This window comes from Thermobia domestica, chromosome 12 (genome assembly GCF_964235325.1).
Source record: "Thermobia domestica chromosome 12, izTheDome1.hap1.1, whole genome shotgun sequence".
Classification (NCBI taxonomy): domain Eukaryota; kingdom Metazoa; phylum Arthropoda; class Insecta; order Zygentoma; family Lepismatidae; genus Thermobia; species Thermobia domestica.
Window position 1 is genome coordinate 118775763 of NC_137465.1, and position 13633 is coordinate 118789395.

General features: G+C 38.6%; 1 protein-coding gene across 3 annotated transcripts in view; it reads right to left on the reverse strand.

Moving 5' to 3' along the window:
- The window catches only part of SK (small conductance calcium-activated potassium channel), a 1328561-nt gene that overhangs the window by 742829 nt on the left and 572099 nt on the right, over nucleotides 1-13633 (reverse strand). The window contains exon 1 of one of the 3 annotated variants that reach the window (XM_081734016.1): nucleotides 407-638. The exons of the other annotated variants lie outside the window; for them this stretch is intronic. Within the exon in view, the coding sequence (XP_081590142.1) occupies nucleotides 407-439 (33 nt within the window). The 5' untranslated portion in view covers nucleotides 440-638. Of the gene's footprint in view, nucleotides 1-406; nucleotides 639-13633 lie in introns of those variants that run through there. 3 annotated transcript variants of the gene reach the window in all.

The window sequence follows — 13633 nt, forward strand, 5'->3', positions numbered from 1 at the left end:
TTGGATCCTATGTTAAATTGTAAGTTCACATCTCATATAACCTCGCCGATGAATGGAATGCTGAACTCCAGTGCAACGAATAAGTACATCTGTACTCCCGCCGGAAATCAAACTTAGAACCATGTGCACCAATACAACGAACCAATCACTAAGCTACACTAGGAGGACTAAATTTAATATTACTGAAATCAAACCTGTCATATAAAGTAAGATGAGTTTGAGAACGATATCTTGTTAATATCTATGTTACTGACCACGAGTTAAGTTCATCTGAGGATGTAAGTACGTTTGAACTTATGTATGTAACGAATGGAATATATTTCAAAGTTATAAACACCATTAAGTAAAATAATTTCAAAATAACAGCAAAAAAATTTTGCCTGTGAACACGAGTGTATTTGCTTACCTTTGAGGAGGTTCCAAGGAAGAACACTAGCATTAACCTCTAGGTGAGGTCGACAACTCGACAGGAAGACAAGAGTGGGGTGTCCGAGTCGCCCTGTCCACAGCTACCGATCAGCATGACGCCTGTTTGGGTCACAGGTCAACCTCAAATGACCTCCTAAGGTCACCGCAGCTGTTCTCATCCCTTCTTGAACACCACCGTTTCGGAACGCACTTGCTCCGCGAAGGCGTAGCACTCGGTACTGGGAAGAATGGGTCGGTTGGCTGGAGAAAACAGCATGATCTGGTTCACGGAGATGAGGAGGGGGCGGGCTACAGAATAACGGGCCGCGCGCGCCGAAAATATAGCGCATGCGCTTACAGGAAGGAAATACGTTGCGCTTGGTCACAGCCAAGAATATTCTGACGTAATGTAATTTCAGTTGTAATAGCTTTCCTTCGACCTTACCTTCGTCCACAATACAAAATAAAGGAAAAAGAAAAATGAAATGCTTGTAGACATATTCTCATCTCCCTTTATCTAGGAAGGTTCTGCATTCGATTTCAGTGCAAGTGCTTACAGGCATACCAAAGTCAAAAGAATTCAGACTCTCTGTTGCGTTGAACTTGGCAATTTAACACAAGGAATAAAGTCTACATCTACAGAAATTTTTTTGTTTCAATGACATTCTGAAAGTACAAGGTCTGTATGATAAGTAATGAGACTCGCCGCGCCGCGGCGCGCGTGTCGCTGGAGCGGGTTTGTCGGTGATGGAGGATGTAGGGGGGGGTCCGAGCAAAGCAACGCACCGCGCGTCAGTTGGCTCCGAGCCTTAGTGGAGCGCGGACAAGCCTTGGACAAAGCCCTTGTGAACATTCTTGTCACGGCGGAAAATCAACAAACATGGAGGGTTCCATCGAACAGCGTTATGCGATCAAATTTTGCGTTCGCCTGGGGAAAACGGCTACTCAGACGCTTTCTCTCATCACGGAGGCCTACAAAGAGGAAGCCCTATCCAAAGCCCAGGTGTTTCGTTGGCACAGTGCGTTCCGGAACGGCCGGGAAAGCGTTGAGGATCTGGAGAGGGCTGGACGCCCGACAACAGTGACTACGGACGAAACTGTGGCAAAAGTGAGGGATCTCCTGAACTCAGACCGTCGATTATCGTTGAGATTGATTGCTGATGAGCTCGATATGAACCACACAACAGTGCACAAGATTGTGACGGAACAATTGGGAATGAGAAAAATCTGTGCGAAACTGGTGCCGCGAGTGTTGACTGACGAACAAAAGCAACGACGTGTTGATTGTTGTCAGGAACTGTTGAACCTCATGAACAGTGACCCTAACTTTGAAGATGACGTCATAACAGGTGACGAGTCGTGGGTGTTCCAGTACGACCCTGAAACGAAACGTCAAAGCGCGGAGTGGCACACTCCTGCGTCCCCGCGCCCCAAGAAGGCCAGAATGTCGAAGTCAAAGGTGAAAACAATGTTGATTGTTTTTTTTGACAATGTGGGGGTGGTCCACAAGGAGTTTGTACCCCAAGGACAAGCCGTCAACGCCGCCTTCTACAAACAAGTCCTTGAGAGACTGCACAGGAGCGTCAAGCGGAAAAGACCGGCGATCGCTAGCCGGTGGAAGTTGCATCACGACAATGCCCCTGCCCACACCGCCTTCTTAGTGACCTCCTTTTTAACCCGGATTGGGGTGGAAGTCCTTCCACAACCACCCTACAGCCCAGATGTGAGCCCGGCCGACTTCTTCCTCTTCCCGAAGCTGAAGCCACGCTTGAAAGGAACCCGTTTTGCAGACGTCACAGCCATCCAAGCAGCCGTGACCACATTTCTAAAGGACATGCCGGCTGCTGACTTCCAGGGGGCGTTTGCAGCGTGGAAACATCGATTGCAGAAGTGCATCGACGCAAGAGGAGAGTACTTCGAAAGCTTTTAAGTCCCTGTACAGATCAGATCAATAAAACAATGTTTCCAGACCTGGTCTCATTACTTATCATACAAACCCTGTACGTCTGGTCGAAGTTCCGAGTTGGCGAGGTATGCTAGAAATATAACGAAGGTTAATGACCTGTGCCGTGATAGTCTCTATAATTAATACTTCCTGCATCCCACGTAATAATAAATAATTAAAAAATACGTACATACGAGATAAACAAAAGTAGCAAAGATGTAAGCAATGATTCTAATACAAAGGTAAAAGCATAAGGAAAAAAAATAAATAAAGCAATTTAAAAATGTGTGAAGTTCACCAGAGTACATTTTTTTGTCACAGCCAGTGGCGGTCTAGAAGGTAAAACGTGGGGGGCAGCCAGACCATAGACTATGATAGGTATATCATAAGTTTCCTATAAACTTGCAAAAATGTATAAATAATAATTTCAATTATTTTTGTTACTTAAAAATCTGGGGGGCTAGGACCCCCGCCCCCGGGCTAGATCCGCGAATGTAAAGAGCAAAACAAGTTATAATTTTGAACGTTTTCGTTTGGCAGTGTTTTCTTGTGGTTTGACTTATTAATTACGTTCCTTGCGTGAAATAGAGATATGAACGTGAAAAATATGTAGGTCTATATTATGTCTAAGGATTTCGAATGTTTTCAATTGAGGTCCTCAATTTGATTTTTTTTTTTTTTGTGTGTGTGTGTGTGTGTGTTGTTGATGACCATTACATATTCAAAGGCTGAACATTAATGTCGAAATGAAAAACGTGAACCTCTAGTTTATATCGACGAAAATGAAATATTTCAGTTTAAAGTCTGACGGTTATTCCCATTAGGCTAAGGGAAATGGATGATTGAAGTAAGTGAATGATAAGGGAATTTTTTTTTCTTTTTTGCAATAAGAATGTGGGATGAAACGGGAGTACCCCGAGAAAACCTATGGAAACGAAGTTGTTCACCACAAACTTATTTGGCTGGGGTTCAAACCAAGGACTCCACGCACCAGAGGTAAGCGCTCTATCACTGAATGACCATGTACGTAGGATCACTTTCTTGCTAATAGTGTACGATGCAAATGAACAATGATACACACATTCAGTTGATGCTTCGAACCCGTTAATTCCGTGTTAATGATAAGATCATTTTATTTTTTTAGAATGGGTAATACTCGTAACCAGGGGCGCACCCATGAGGAATTTACCAGGTACGAATTTTCCCCTCTAAAAAAAAGAAGAAAAAAAAACAAAAACTTTACGTTTGTACACTTTCTCAATAAAACTATATTTGTCAACAGGGAAATGACTTGATGTAGCATGAAAATTTATCCTTACACTTCATCTGTACTTTTTCTCTTATAAACACAATCTGGTTCTATTATTTTTTTCTGTAAATATAGGTGGAAGTATTTTTAATTACTTATTTTTTTCGGATGCAGAATAATGTCTGTTCAATGCTACATAAACTTAGTGGCTTGTAGCAAAGGGCGCCCATGTTGTGGTTTCCAAGGGGGGAGCGAAGTATAAGCGACGTTTCAAATATAGCTTCAAATTTTGCTATAAGTAATGTAAAACTTCTATTGCGTTTTCGATATTCTGATGTACAATTTTCTCTAGGGAGGCGAGCGCCCCACCTTGCCCCCCTTGATGGGCGCCCTTGCTTGTAGTATTGAATCTCCCCAAAAGCTTGGATCCCTAGTAACAAAAAATTCAGGATGTGCACCTTCTGCTCGTAATACATAAGGAATAATAATGCAGTGGAGGGTCTAGCCTGAGGCGGGAGAGCCTAGACCCCCAGTTCTCTTATTCACTAACATAATTTAAGGTATTATTTGAGTAATTCATTATTTAACTTTCTGTACATCTTTCTGCCCTCTTCTGTATCAACCTGTTTCCACATCTTCCTTTCCCTCATTTTCTGCAACATTTGCTCTGTAACCCATGGTTTCTTAGCAGTTTTGTGTTCGCGGTAACCTACTGCTTCTTCTGCAGCCTGCTGTAAGCAACGTTTAATATGTTCCCACCGTGCGTTACTACCTGCACCTATTCTTTCCTCGTTTGAACATTTTTCTTCGAATTTTTTAACGAAAAGATTTCTTATTTCCTCGTTTTTCAACTTTTCAGTATTCAACACTTTGTTACCTACTTTTCTTCTGCCTACATTTTTCAGTTGAATATCTACTTCGGCCAGCACAAGATTATGATCAGAGAAAATATCAGCCCCGGGAAGGTTCTTCGCGTTCTTTAAGCTATTCCGATACCTGTCCTGAATCATAACATAGTCTATCTGATATCTTCCGCCGTCTATTGGTGATTTCCATGTATATCTTCTTCTCTTGTGCTGATTGAACCAAGTGTTCCCAATTACCAGTGAATTCTGTCTACAGAAATTCACCAGTCCCTCTCCTTTTTCATTTCTTTCGCCTAAACCAGCGTTTCCCAACCGGTGTGCCGCGGCACACTGGTGTGCCGTGAATAGGCCGCTGGTGTGCCGCGAGTAAATCGAAACAAAATTATTAATTCTATAGACTAGCAATTAAATTGCAGGACATAGGGAAAAATGTATATTTGTATTTCACATTTCTATGAACCTCTAATATGAATTTACAATTTTAAGTTTCATACCGCGTTACTTTTCTGTACATTTTTAATATTGAAAAAGGTATTTATCATTGTTATGACGTTATGACCATTATTGCTTCTTTATTGTTGCAGACTATTTCGTAACTTCAAATTTTAAAATATTCAATCCTTTCGACAAAACAAACATAATACGAATTACCTACATTTGTGTTTTAAAAGTAAAAGAGATTTGTTTGTTCGTTCGTTATTTAGTGATCATGCTTGTTAGTGAAAGTTTGGATGCAATTTTCGAAAAAGAAAGCGTATTTTTTTAAAAACCTATGTCCAATATTTCATTGCAATTGTTTTCTATTTTTAAATTAGAATGAAAAATAAGCATAATGATTTATCATGGTGGAAAATCAGTGATCGAGCTATCTTCTCTGTGAGATCACTAATCACAGAGAAATATACCATGGTATTTTATATTTAAATATAATAAAATCTGTGTGTGCCGCGAGAATTCAAGTTACACCCATAGTGTGCCGCAAGTTGAAAAAGGTTGGGAAACGCTGGCCTAAACCATATTTGCCTGTGATACTACCTTCCTGTTTTCCTCCCACAACAGCATTGAAATCTCCCATTAGAATTATGCATGCACCCTTCTTCTCCCTATCTATAATTTCTTCTATTTTCTCATAATTTTCCTCTACTTCTTCAGTTGCATGCGAAGTCGTCGGTGCATATGTTTGTATCGCCACTAGATCCTTCGTTTTCCCTTTAAGTCTTAGCATCATAACTCTATCATCAATAAATTCAACTTTCACTACCTTCTCCTTTAAGCGCTTTCCAAGAATTATTCCTATGCCATTATGACCGCCCTTTTCATTACCTGAGTAAAACATTCTATATCCTTCGCTGTTCAATACCCCATTACCTTCCCATCTAACCTCACAAACGCCTACCAAATCTAAATTATTTTGTTTCATTTCTTCTTTAAGACTTTCTAATTTTCCTCGTGTAGAACATACATGCATTGCAAAATCCTCATCAACAGCAAACCTTAGATTAATTGTGGAACAATTACTTGTGAAGTGAATTAAGAGTTCCGAGTTTCGTTAAAAGCGACTGATTCTAGTAAATTATTGTGGGGTGATATGTAAAACAAGAACTGTGGTGGAACATTCGCCGAAAAAGTAACGGTTGCAAAGATTTTCATATGTTTGTTCTCGTAGAAGAATAAAATTAAGCTAAATTACCTTAATTAGAGGAGTAACTGAGCAAGTGGACATATTTAACTTTTAAGGATTAAATTCCGGGTCGTGGAGCCAGGACTAGTAAAAATTTACAAGATTTAGTGGAGAAATTAAGTACAGAATGTTTAGTATTGTACTTGGGGTGGGGGATGCCGTGGAAGTACAGCTCACAGATGACGAGAACCCTAAAACAGGGGCAGCGGGGAAAGGTCAACAACACGGTCAAGTCCACTTTCGGTTTTTGAGGTGTGGTCTATACTTAGATGTCGTCTGCTACTCCGGGTAGTTTTCTGTGTGCTATTCCGTGGTGTCATTTGAAACCCCCGTGCGAAAAGTGGGCGAGCCCATACCTACGTCACACTACTTCTGCTAGGGTTCTTCTCGTCATCTGTGAGCTGTAGCTAGTTTTCATATAAAAAGTTGTAAATTGGAACTATTTCTTAGTCGCGTACGCGTAATAATGTTGTAATTCAACGTGAAAGAAGCAGTGGTGCTTTTACTCGATACTAGATGGGTGTAGCGTTTTACTTACACTAAGAAAAATCCGTTCTCCGGACAGTGATATATTGTACAAATATACGCAATCCTCTTGCTTACTGCAAAAATCAGAACGGAGCATACGTTATCCGTATGCTACATAGGCACTGCCCTTAGGTGTTACATCATGCCGTTGCAGGATATCTGATGTCTAACAGTCTTCCTTATATTACATACATATATGTATGTTACCTTCGTCAGCTATATGTTATACACGTCCATTTTTATGTGAGATCCTGACCGCCTATATTGTTTCATACGGGAAGTATGTATAGATGGAACACTTATACAGAAAGTATTATAAAACATGCATTTTCAGTTATACGCTTGCTGTACGTTGTCCAAAAACTACAGGATTTACAAATGTAACATACGATATTACGTACGCCACATACATTTTTTGTCAGTTTAGCTTTGAATAACATTATAGTGCTTTTTTTTTTTTTTTTTTTTTTTTAGCTGTTTTGGTATGTGTCTTCTTACTGTAGTGTGTAGGTGGTTCATTTATATAAAACGAGTTTAATTTAAGATTTTAAACAAGAACTTACCATAAATATTTAAACAATACAACAAATTATAAAAAGGGAATTACTTCAAAGTTACCTGTCCACCTAATTTTCAACAAAAACCATAATAAAATCTACAATCATCAATTTCTACTTAAACTTTACTCATTTTATGTTCTGTTACGTTACCTCGAGGGTGGGAGTATGGGGGAAGGAACCACAATTACATATGGAAATCCATTATAAACCTACAGGTGAGACTGGCGGGCCGCGCGGAGCGCGGTTGTGGGTAGTTAATGGGGAGTGAGAAGCTGAAAGGGAAGAACGAGCGAAGCGAGAAGACGAAGTAAGGTGAAATAACGCACTACTAGGTTACTTAGGTTAGGTTATGTCTACTTCCCACTTACCTTAGTTTAGTACTTAAGTTTGTTGAGCTCTCTTATCTCAAGCAGAAAATCGTGAACGACTGTTGGTGGTCTTTGTTCTTTCATTCATTAACCCATGAATTTTACACATATTCAAAAGATTAATCTCATTATCAACATCATGTTTTACAAATGTTAGTACTGTCGATTCACATCCAGCTCAAAGACCCTGTACACTTGCAGCCATGTTTACTCGAAAATTATCCACAATCCAACCGTCCTGAACCTAGAGACAAGTAGTTCCCTCTACTTGCGAATTAGTCCCGTCTTTATAACCGCTTATCAAAAGATATTACACAAAAATGACACTTTACTTACATGTTATCAAGCACACAAGCAATCAAAGTATCCATTTCTTCTAGGTAAATTTTCAAAATGTTGATAAGAACGGACGGGCAACTTCGAAGGTTAACCCTAAACAAGAGCCTAAGTAAAGTTTAGTTTCTTTATTTCACTGTTGATCATCTCTCACTCTTGATCTGCATGCTCATAGATATTTCCCATTAACTTTACCGCTCCGTTTAGAGGGATGATAATTGTATATTTCTGATCCCCATTCAATATTCATTACTGATAGTTGTGTTTTTTAAAGAAAATATTGACTCTTGTACAAAAGAAACTGCTAAGGATGTGTTGTGCTGGATTTAGTAAAGTGAGTTTAAGTGTTGTGAAAATACAGCATGTACTCTTACCTTATTTATCCTTGGGGTTTTACAAAGAAATAAAGTTAGTAACAAAGTAGATCTGTTCTTTCTATTTTCATTTGCATACTCAGTGACAATAAATTTCCATTCCTCTAACGAGAAAACCTTTTCTGGTGTCACACGGAATATGGAACGAGACTATGGTCAATCGATTTGTGTTAGTGAACACGAAAATCCATAGGCGGTCATATGGCAAGGGGTTAATCCATATGGCAAGGGGTTAACAATAATCTTCAGTTATCCATTTTAACATTGAGTTAAGTTTCAAAGTTAATCGTCCGTTTCTAGCAACATGTTGAAAATTTACCGGGAAGAAATGAATAATTTGCTTGTTTATGTGCTTGATAATACAGTATATAAGGAGAGCGAAAGTTGTGTTTACTTTCTTGAAACTATTGGGCAAACAGAGGGAACTATTTGGCGCAAGGTTACTTCATGGTAGGATTATGGGAATGTAATAAGCATTTGTTTGGTAAACATGGCTGCTGATAATCAGGAAAATCTATTAGAAGTAAGTAAAAGTCTAATAAATATGAAAATAAATTGTAGAATATGTGGTAAGCACATAACTGTAAAGAAACGTGGAAAAAGTTATACTTTTCAATGTAATAGTAAGGAACATAACCAACACGGCAGCAAGGTTCTAGAACACAGGTCCCCCTTCCCATTTAACTGTAATAAAGACAGAAAACAATGGGCCCTGCGGGACTCTAGCCCGCCTTCACACGCTGACGCTCACTCGGCAATACTATATGAATTAAATATTAAACTTTGATATAGAAAGGAGCCAATTATTACGCTTTTAGCCAAAAACTAGACGGACGACCAACTTGGGAATAAATGCCTTAACATCTATACTTTAGAAACATTCCAATAACTAGAATCTAATTCAAAATCAATTTTGTATTAGATTATAGTCATAATCAATCAAAAACTAGATCAAATGTTTAATTCTATCTTTGGAAGCAGCCTCGCCGGAATTTAGTATTAATAATATAATGGAATATGAATGATTGGAGTGTAATAAAAGCATCCTGCGATTAATGATTTATGATGAATGTATGAAAATAATAATAATATGTAAGGAATATGTTCGACCGTAATATATAATTTAGAAAAGGCTGTAAAAAGTTTTGAAAGGAACTCGATTAAAAGTCACATAAATACTCATAGGTTGTTTTTCATGAATCTGCATAATTGGATGAATATTACATGTGATTACACGCGCAGCTGGATTATCTATTGGTCATTTTCTGTACGCATGTTACGAATGTATAATTTTGTACTTTACTGTGGGAGTTTTTCATCAGCGCTTCGAACCTCCAATCTTTTACAGTGATAAAACACGTTCCAGTGGGAGTATATTTGTGCACGTTGATGTCTGACTTGTCTGAAAGGAAGAATTTATCACATTCTGGAATAACGGCAACAATGGAACAATCATCCCATGTGTTGAGGGTTGCAGCTTTGAGAATGAGTCGATTAACATATAGTAGAGAACATTGTGTCTTTAACTACAATCTTGTCCTTTCACTTTAATAGTATCATTGAATCATCTATTTCATACCCGTTTTCTTGATTATCGTCCATTTCCTTCTAACCTAAAAGGCATAGATGAGTTAAACAATCCACTTTTTGTCGATTGAATATTATTGCAAATATTTTTAAGATACGCTCTACAAACAACATTCTCAATATAAGGTAAACGCACCGGATTTCGACAGGTTAAGGACCTTTTTCAAAATCAATTGCCTATTGTGGCCATAATAGTGGTCGGTGTTGGCCCATTTTTTTCCTTGAAATGTACAGTCTCTACTAATACTAAAAATCACTTCAAGGCTCAAATGCTAATGTTAAATTTTTTTATGAAACTGGAACTCGCCAATGGAACCCGAATTCGACACACTTCACCTGGTTTCGACAGTTGCGGTATCTGAATTCGACACCTTCAATTATATCCATATAAAACATTAAGTCGGCATTATTAGTAGTAGTAATCTCTTCTCAGCTTTAAATATTGTTTTATTATTGTGCAGAAATTATCAGACGGGCAAAAGAAATGAAATTGAAATGAAATTTTGAGTTTTACGTCCCACGGTTATGCCGGTTAGGCTAAAGGAGACGGTGATAATGAGTAATGAATGAAATGGTGGAATGAAGAAAGTGGGAGGAAACGGGAGAACCCCGAGAAAACTCACGCACACGGTGTTTGTACACCACAAATTTCACTTGGCGGGAGCAGGGTTTGAACCCGAGACCCCTAGCACCAGAGGTGAACGCTCTACCACTGAGCCACCGCGGCCCAGACGGGCAAAAGAACACAACTTAAATTTTCTGAACTGAGTAGTTACTTCGATGATCCTCAATTCGACATGCTGGAACCTGATTTCGTCATTCCATGTCGAACTGAGGTTACAACTATCGGAGAATTATGCAACAAATAGCTTTATGAAAGACTTTGAACATACTTGTACGTTTAGATATTCAGTTAAAATTATATTTGCACTACTGAACATGAATTCGACAACCTTGTCGAAATCCGGTTCACGTTACAAATAAAGGCTCGTGTTTTCGACAACCCCCCGTTCATGTTACATCACAACCTTTGTCCTCACAGAAGAAAACAAAACGCACTGATTGAAACTCCTTTACAACATTAAAGTACTACTATTTGCTTGAATCAAACCTAACTTTAATAAAAGTCTTACGAAAATAACCTGCCGTCTTATGATTTTCTTAAGATTATGTGTTTTTTCTCAAAGAGTGTATCATACACACAACAATGTACTTCTTTTCTCCATATGTATGACTCATATACTGTAACCGTGCTTTTGACAGGAGAAAAGACACTTCCATAATGTTGCCACTTCTATGCACAATCGCAGGGATGACATCTTACGCTTGTTTCACAACATTTAAGCACAGGTATGTCGAATTCGGGTGCCTGTCGAATTCAGGCGCGTTTACCTTAGTACTAATAATACCAACTTTGCTGTCTCACCAGTACTAAATCATGGTTACTAAACATATTTCAAAAATAGTAAGATTTCGTGCTAGTTTTTGCATCGTCCAGAATTTAGAATCAGTATGACAACATATTAGTATTTTTATTTATTTATTGGAAGAAATACTACAGGCGCCCATGGTTTCTTCCAGATATACTTCCGGAGGTATTTGTCCAACCTAATCCGAAGATGTTGAATTGCTTCTCATGAGCAAAGGTAAATTTAATTGTTCGTTTACACGATACATCCTTTAGTAATAGTGTTCCAGTGTAGCCTTTCACATTTATATTTACTTCCCGTCCCGGAGAAAATTTTCTGGAGGAAAGACAGCAGAAGTTACATACAGTCGCAGTGTCTAAACTCATGGACTTATATAATTGCATATTCAATAGCTGTAGCATATCCAAGAACGGCTGCGATTTTGCTTGGAGCTTTCGATTGTGGTAAAATGGCACCTTTTCTTCTGGAGTTGCATTTCAAGAAAGAAAAAGTAATCTCACGGAGCTAGGTTGGGCTAGTAGGGTGGGTGAATGGCAGTAGTCATGTTGTTTCCGAAAAGGAAGTCACGCACAACGAGAAACAAACTTCGCTGAAATTTGTCTCGTGTTTAGTTCATTCGTTCCAATGCGTTGATATGTATCATATGACAGTCCAACTACGTACAAATATCATAGATTGCCCGATTCTAACTCCAGGAATCAACTTCGCGATCGTTTCTGAAACCGTGCATGATGATGGATGATGGTCAATCCAAATGTTTGCCTTCATCCTCCACAGTAGTCATGCCTATCGTCCGTCTTGAAACGCTTAAATCATTCAAACATGCTTGTATGGTTTAAAGTTTGGTCATCAAAAGGCTCCTGTAGCATTTTGTGTGTTTTATTTATAGTTTCCTTCAACGTAAAACAAAATTTAATGTAGATCCTTTGCGTCTTCGAAATTCGCAGACACAGAGAACACGATGTAATTAAATCAGCGTAAACAAACGCGTATACTCAGAAAAACGACACTTACCAATGTCACTCAACCTACACACTAAGTAGCAATTGGCAGAAGAAGCCCGTACTATTCCTACTACTGGTTTAGGAAAAATATTAAAATTCTAGAAATTTTGGATAGCTCCCTTTACTGTTGTTCTTTAACGAGGTGCTCACTTCAACCGTGTAGGATTGCTCCTTCTTCGAGGGGCAAATCGAACGGAAAATTGCCTTCTGTAATAAACTGTCACTCCTCTTTTTGAAAATAAACTTAATCTGTAATTTTTCCTCTGGTAGTAAGCTCACTGGACCCCACGCCTGTCAATTTGTCGAACTCTTTTATTTTGTATGGTACTAAGGCATGTTTGCACGTATAGTGACATCACTGATTTAACTGCATTTTGTTGATATAATTTCATTTCTAACTGAAGGTTTAAGATTTATGAAACCCAAAATGTTACTAGATGTATACAAATAATACGACACTCCATCCAATTTTAAACAAAACACTTAAAGGCTAATTTAGTAAACAACCGGAAAATACATATAAAAGTCGAAAATGTGACCGCGATTATTATATGACTATGTTCGTTATTTTGCGTTGGCATCCCAGTTATCCATTGCTGGAGCTGGCACGCATGCGTCGTATGCAGGACACTGGGAAACAGTTATACAAGGTAGTTCTACCCTTACAAGATTGTTAAAAGCTGGAGCATCAAAGTTTCATGATTTGCGTTGAGTAAAGGCGTGAAACTGATAGAAATCCATCACCGCTTGAAAGTGAACTACATTGACAGTTATGTCGTCAAAAACAAGGAAAAGAATGGGCTTAGAAGTTCGAACAGTGTTGAAGATTCTCAAGGTTCAATTCGCTCTTTCACTGCAGTCACAAGAAAGTAAGATTGCAACTTGGGAGCAAAAGGTGGCAATTCACGAATATAACATGTCCAGAGATCATAAATAAACAGTAGGACCTACTCCAACCTTTTGCGCGAGCAGATACAACGCGGTATGTTGTCCTATGATGCTCTTTCGCTTTGTGAAACAAGATAACACAATCAGTTGCACAATTTCTCCCACCAAGAATGTAAGATTTAAGTGCTCACACCATCCTCCATATTTGCTGGATGCCACACCTTCAGATTTTCATATTTTTGGCCAACTTAAAAATGCACAGAGTAGAACAAAGTTTGAGATTAGCTGTGTGTGAATGTTTAAATATGCATCCAAAAGAATATTTTTCTATTAGAATCAGTGTCCTATTCAAGTGCTAGCGTAGTTGCACTTGACTAGGGGTATATGTTGAAAAATAGTGATGTAGTTT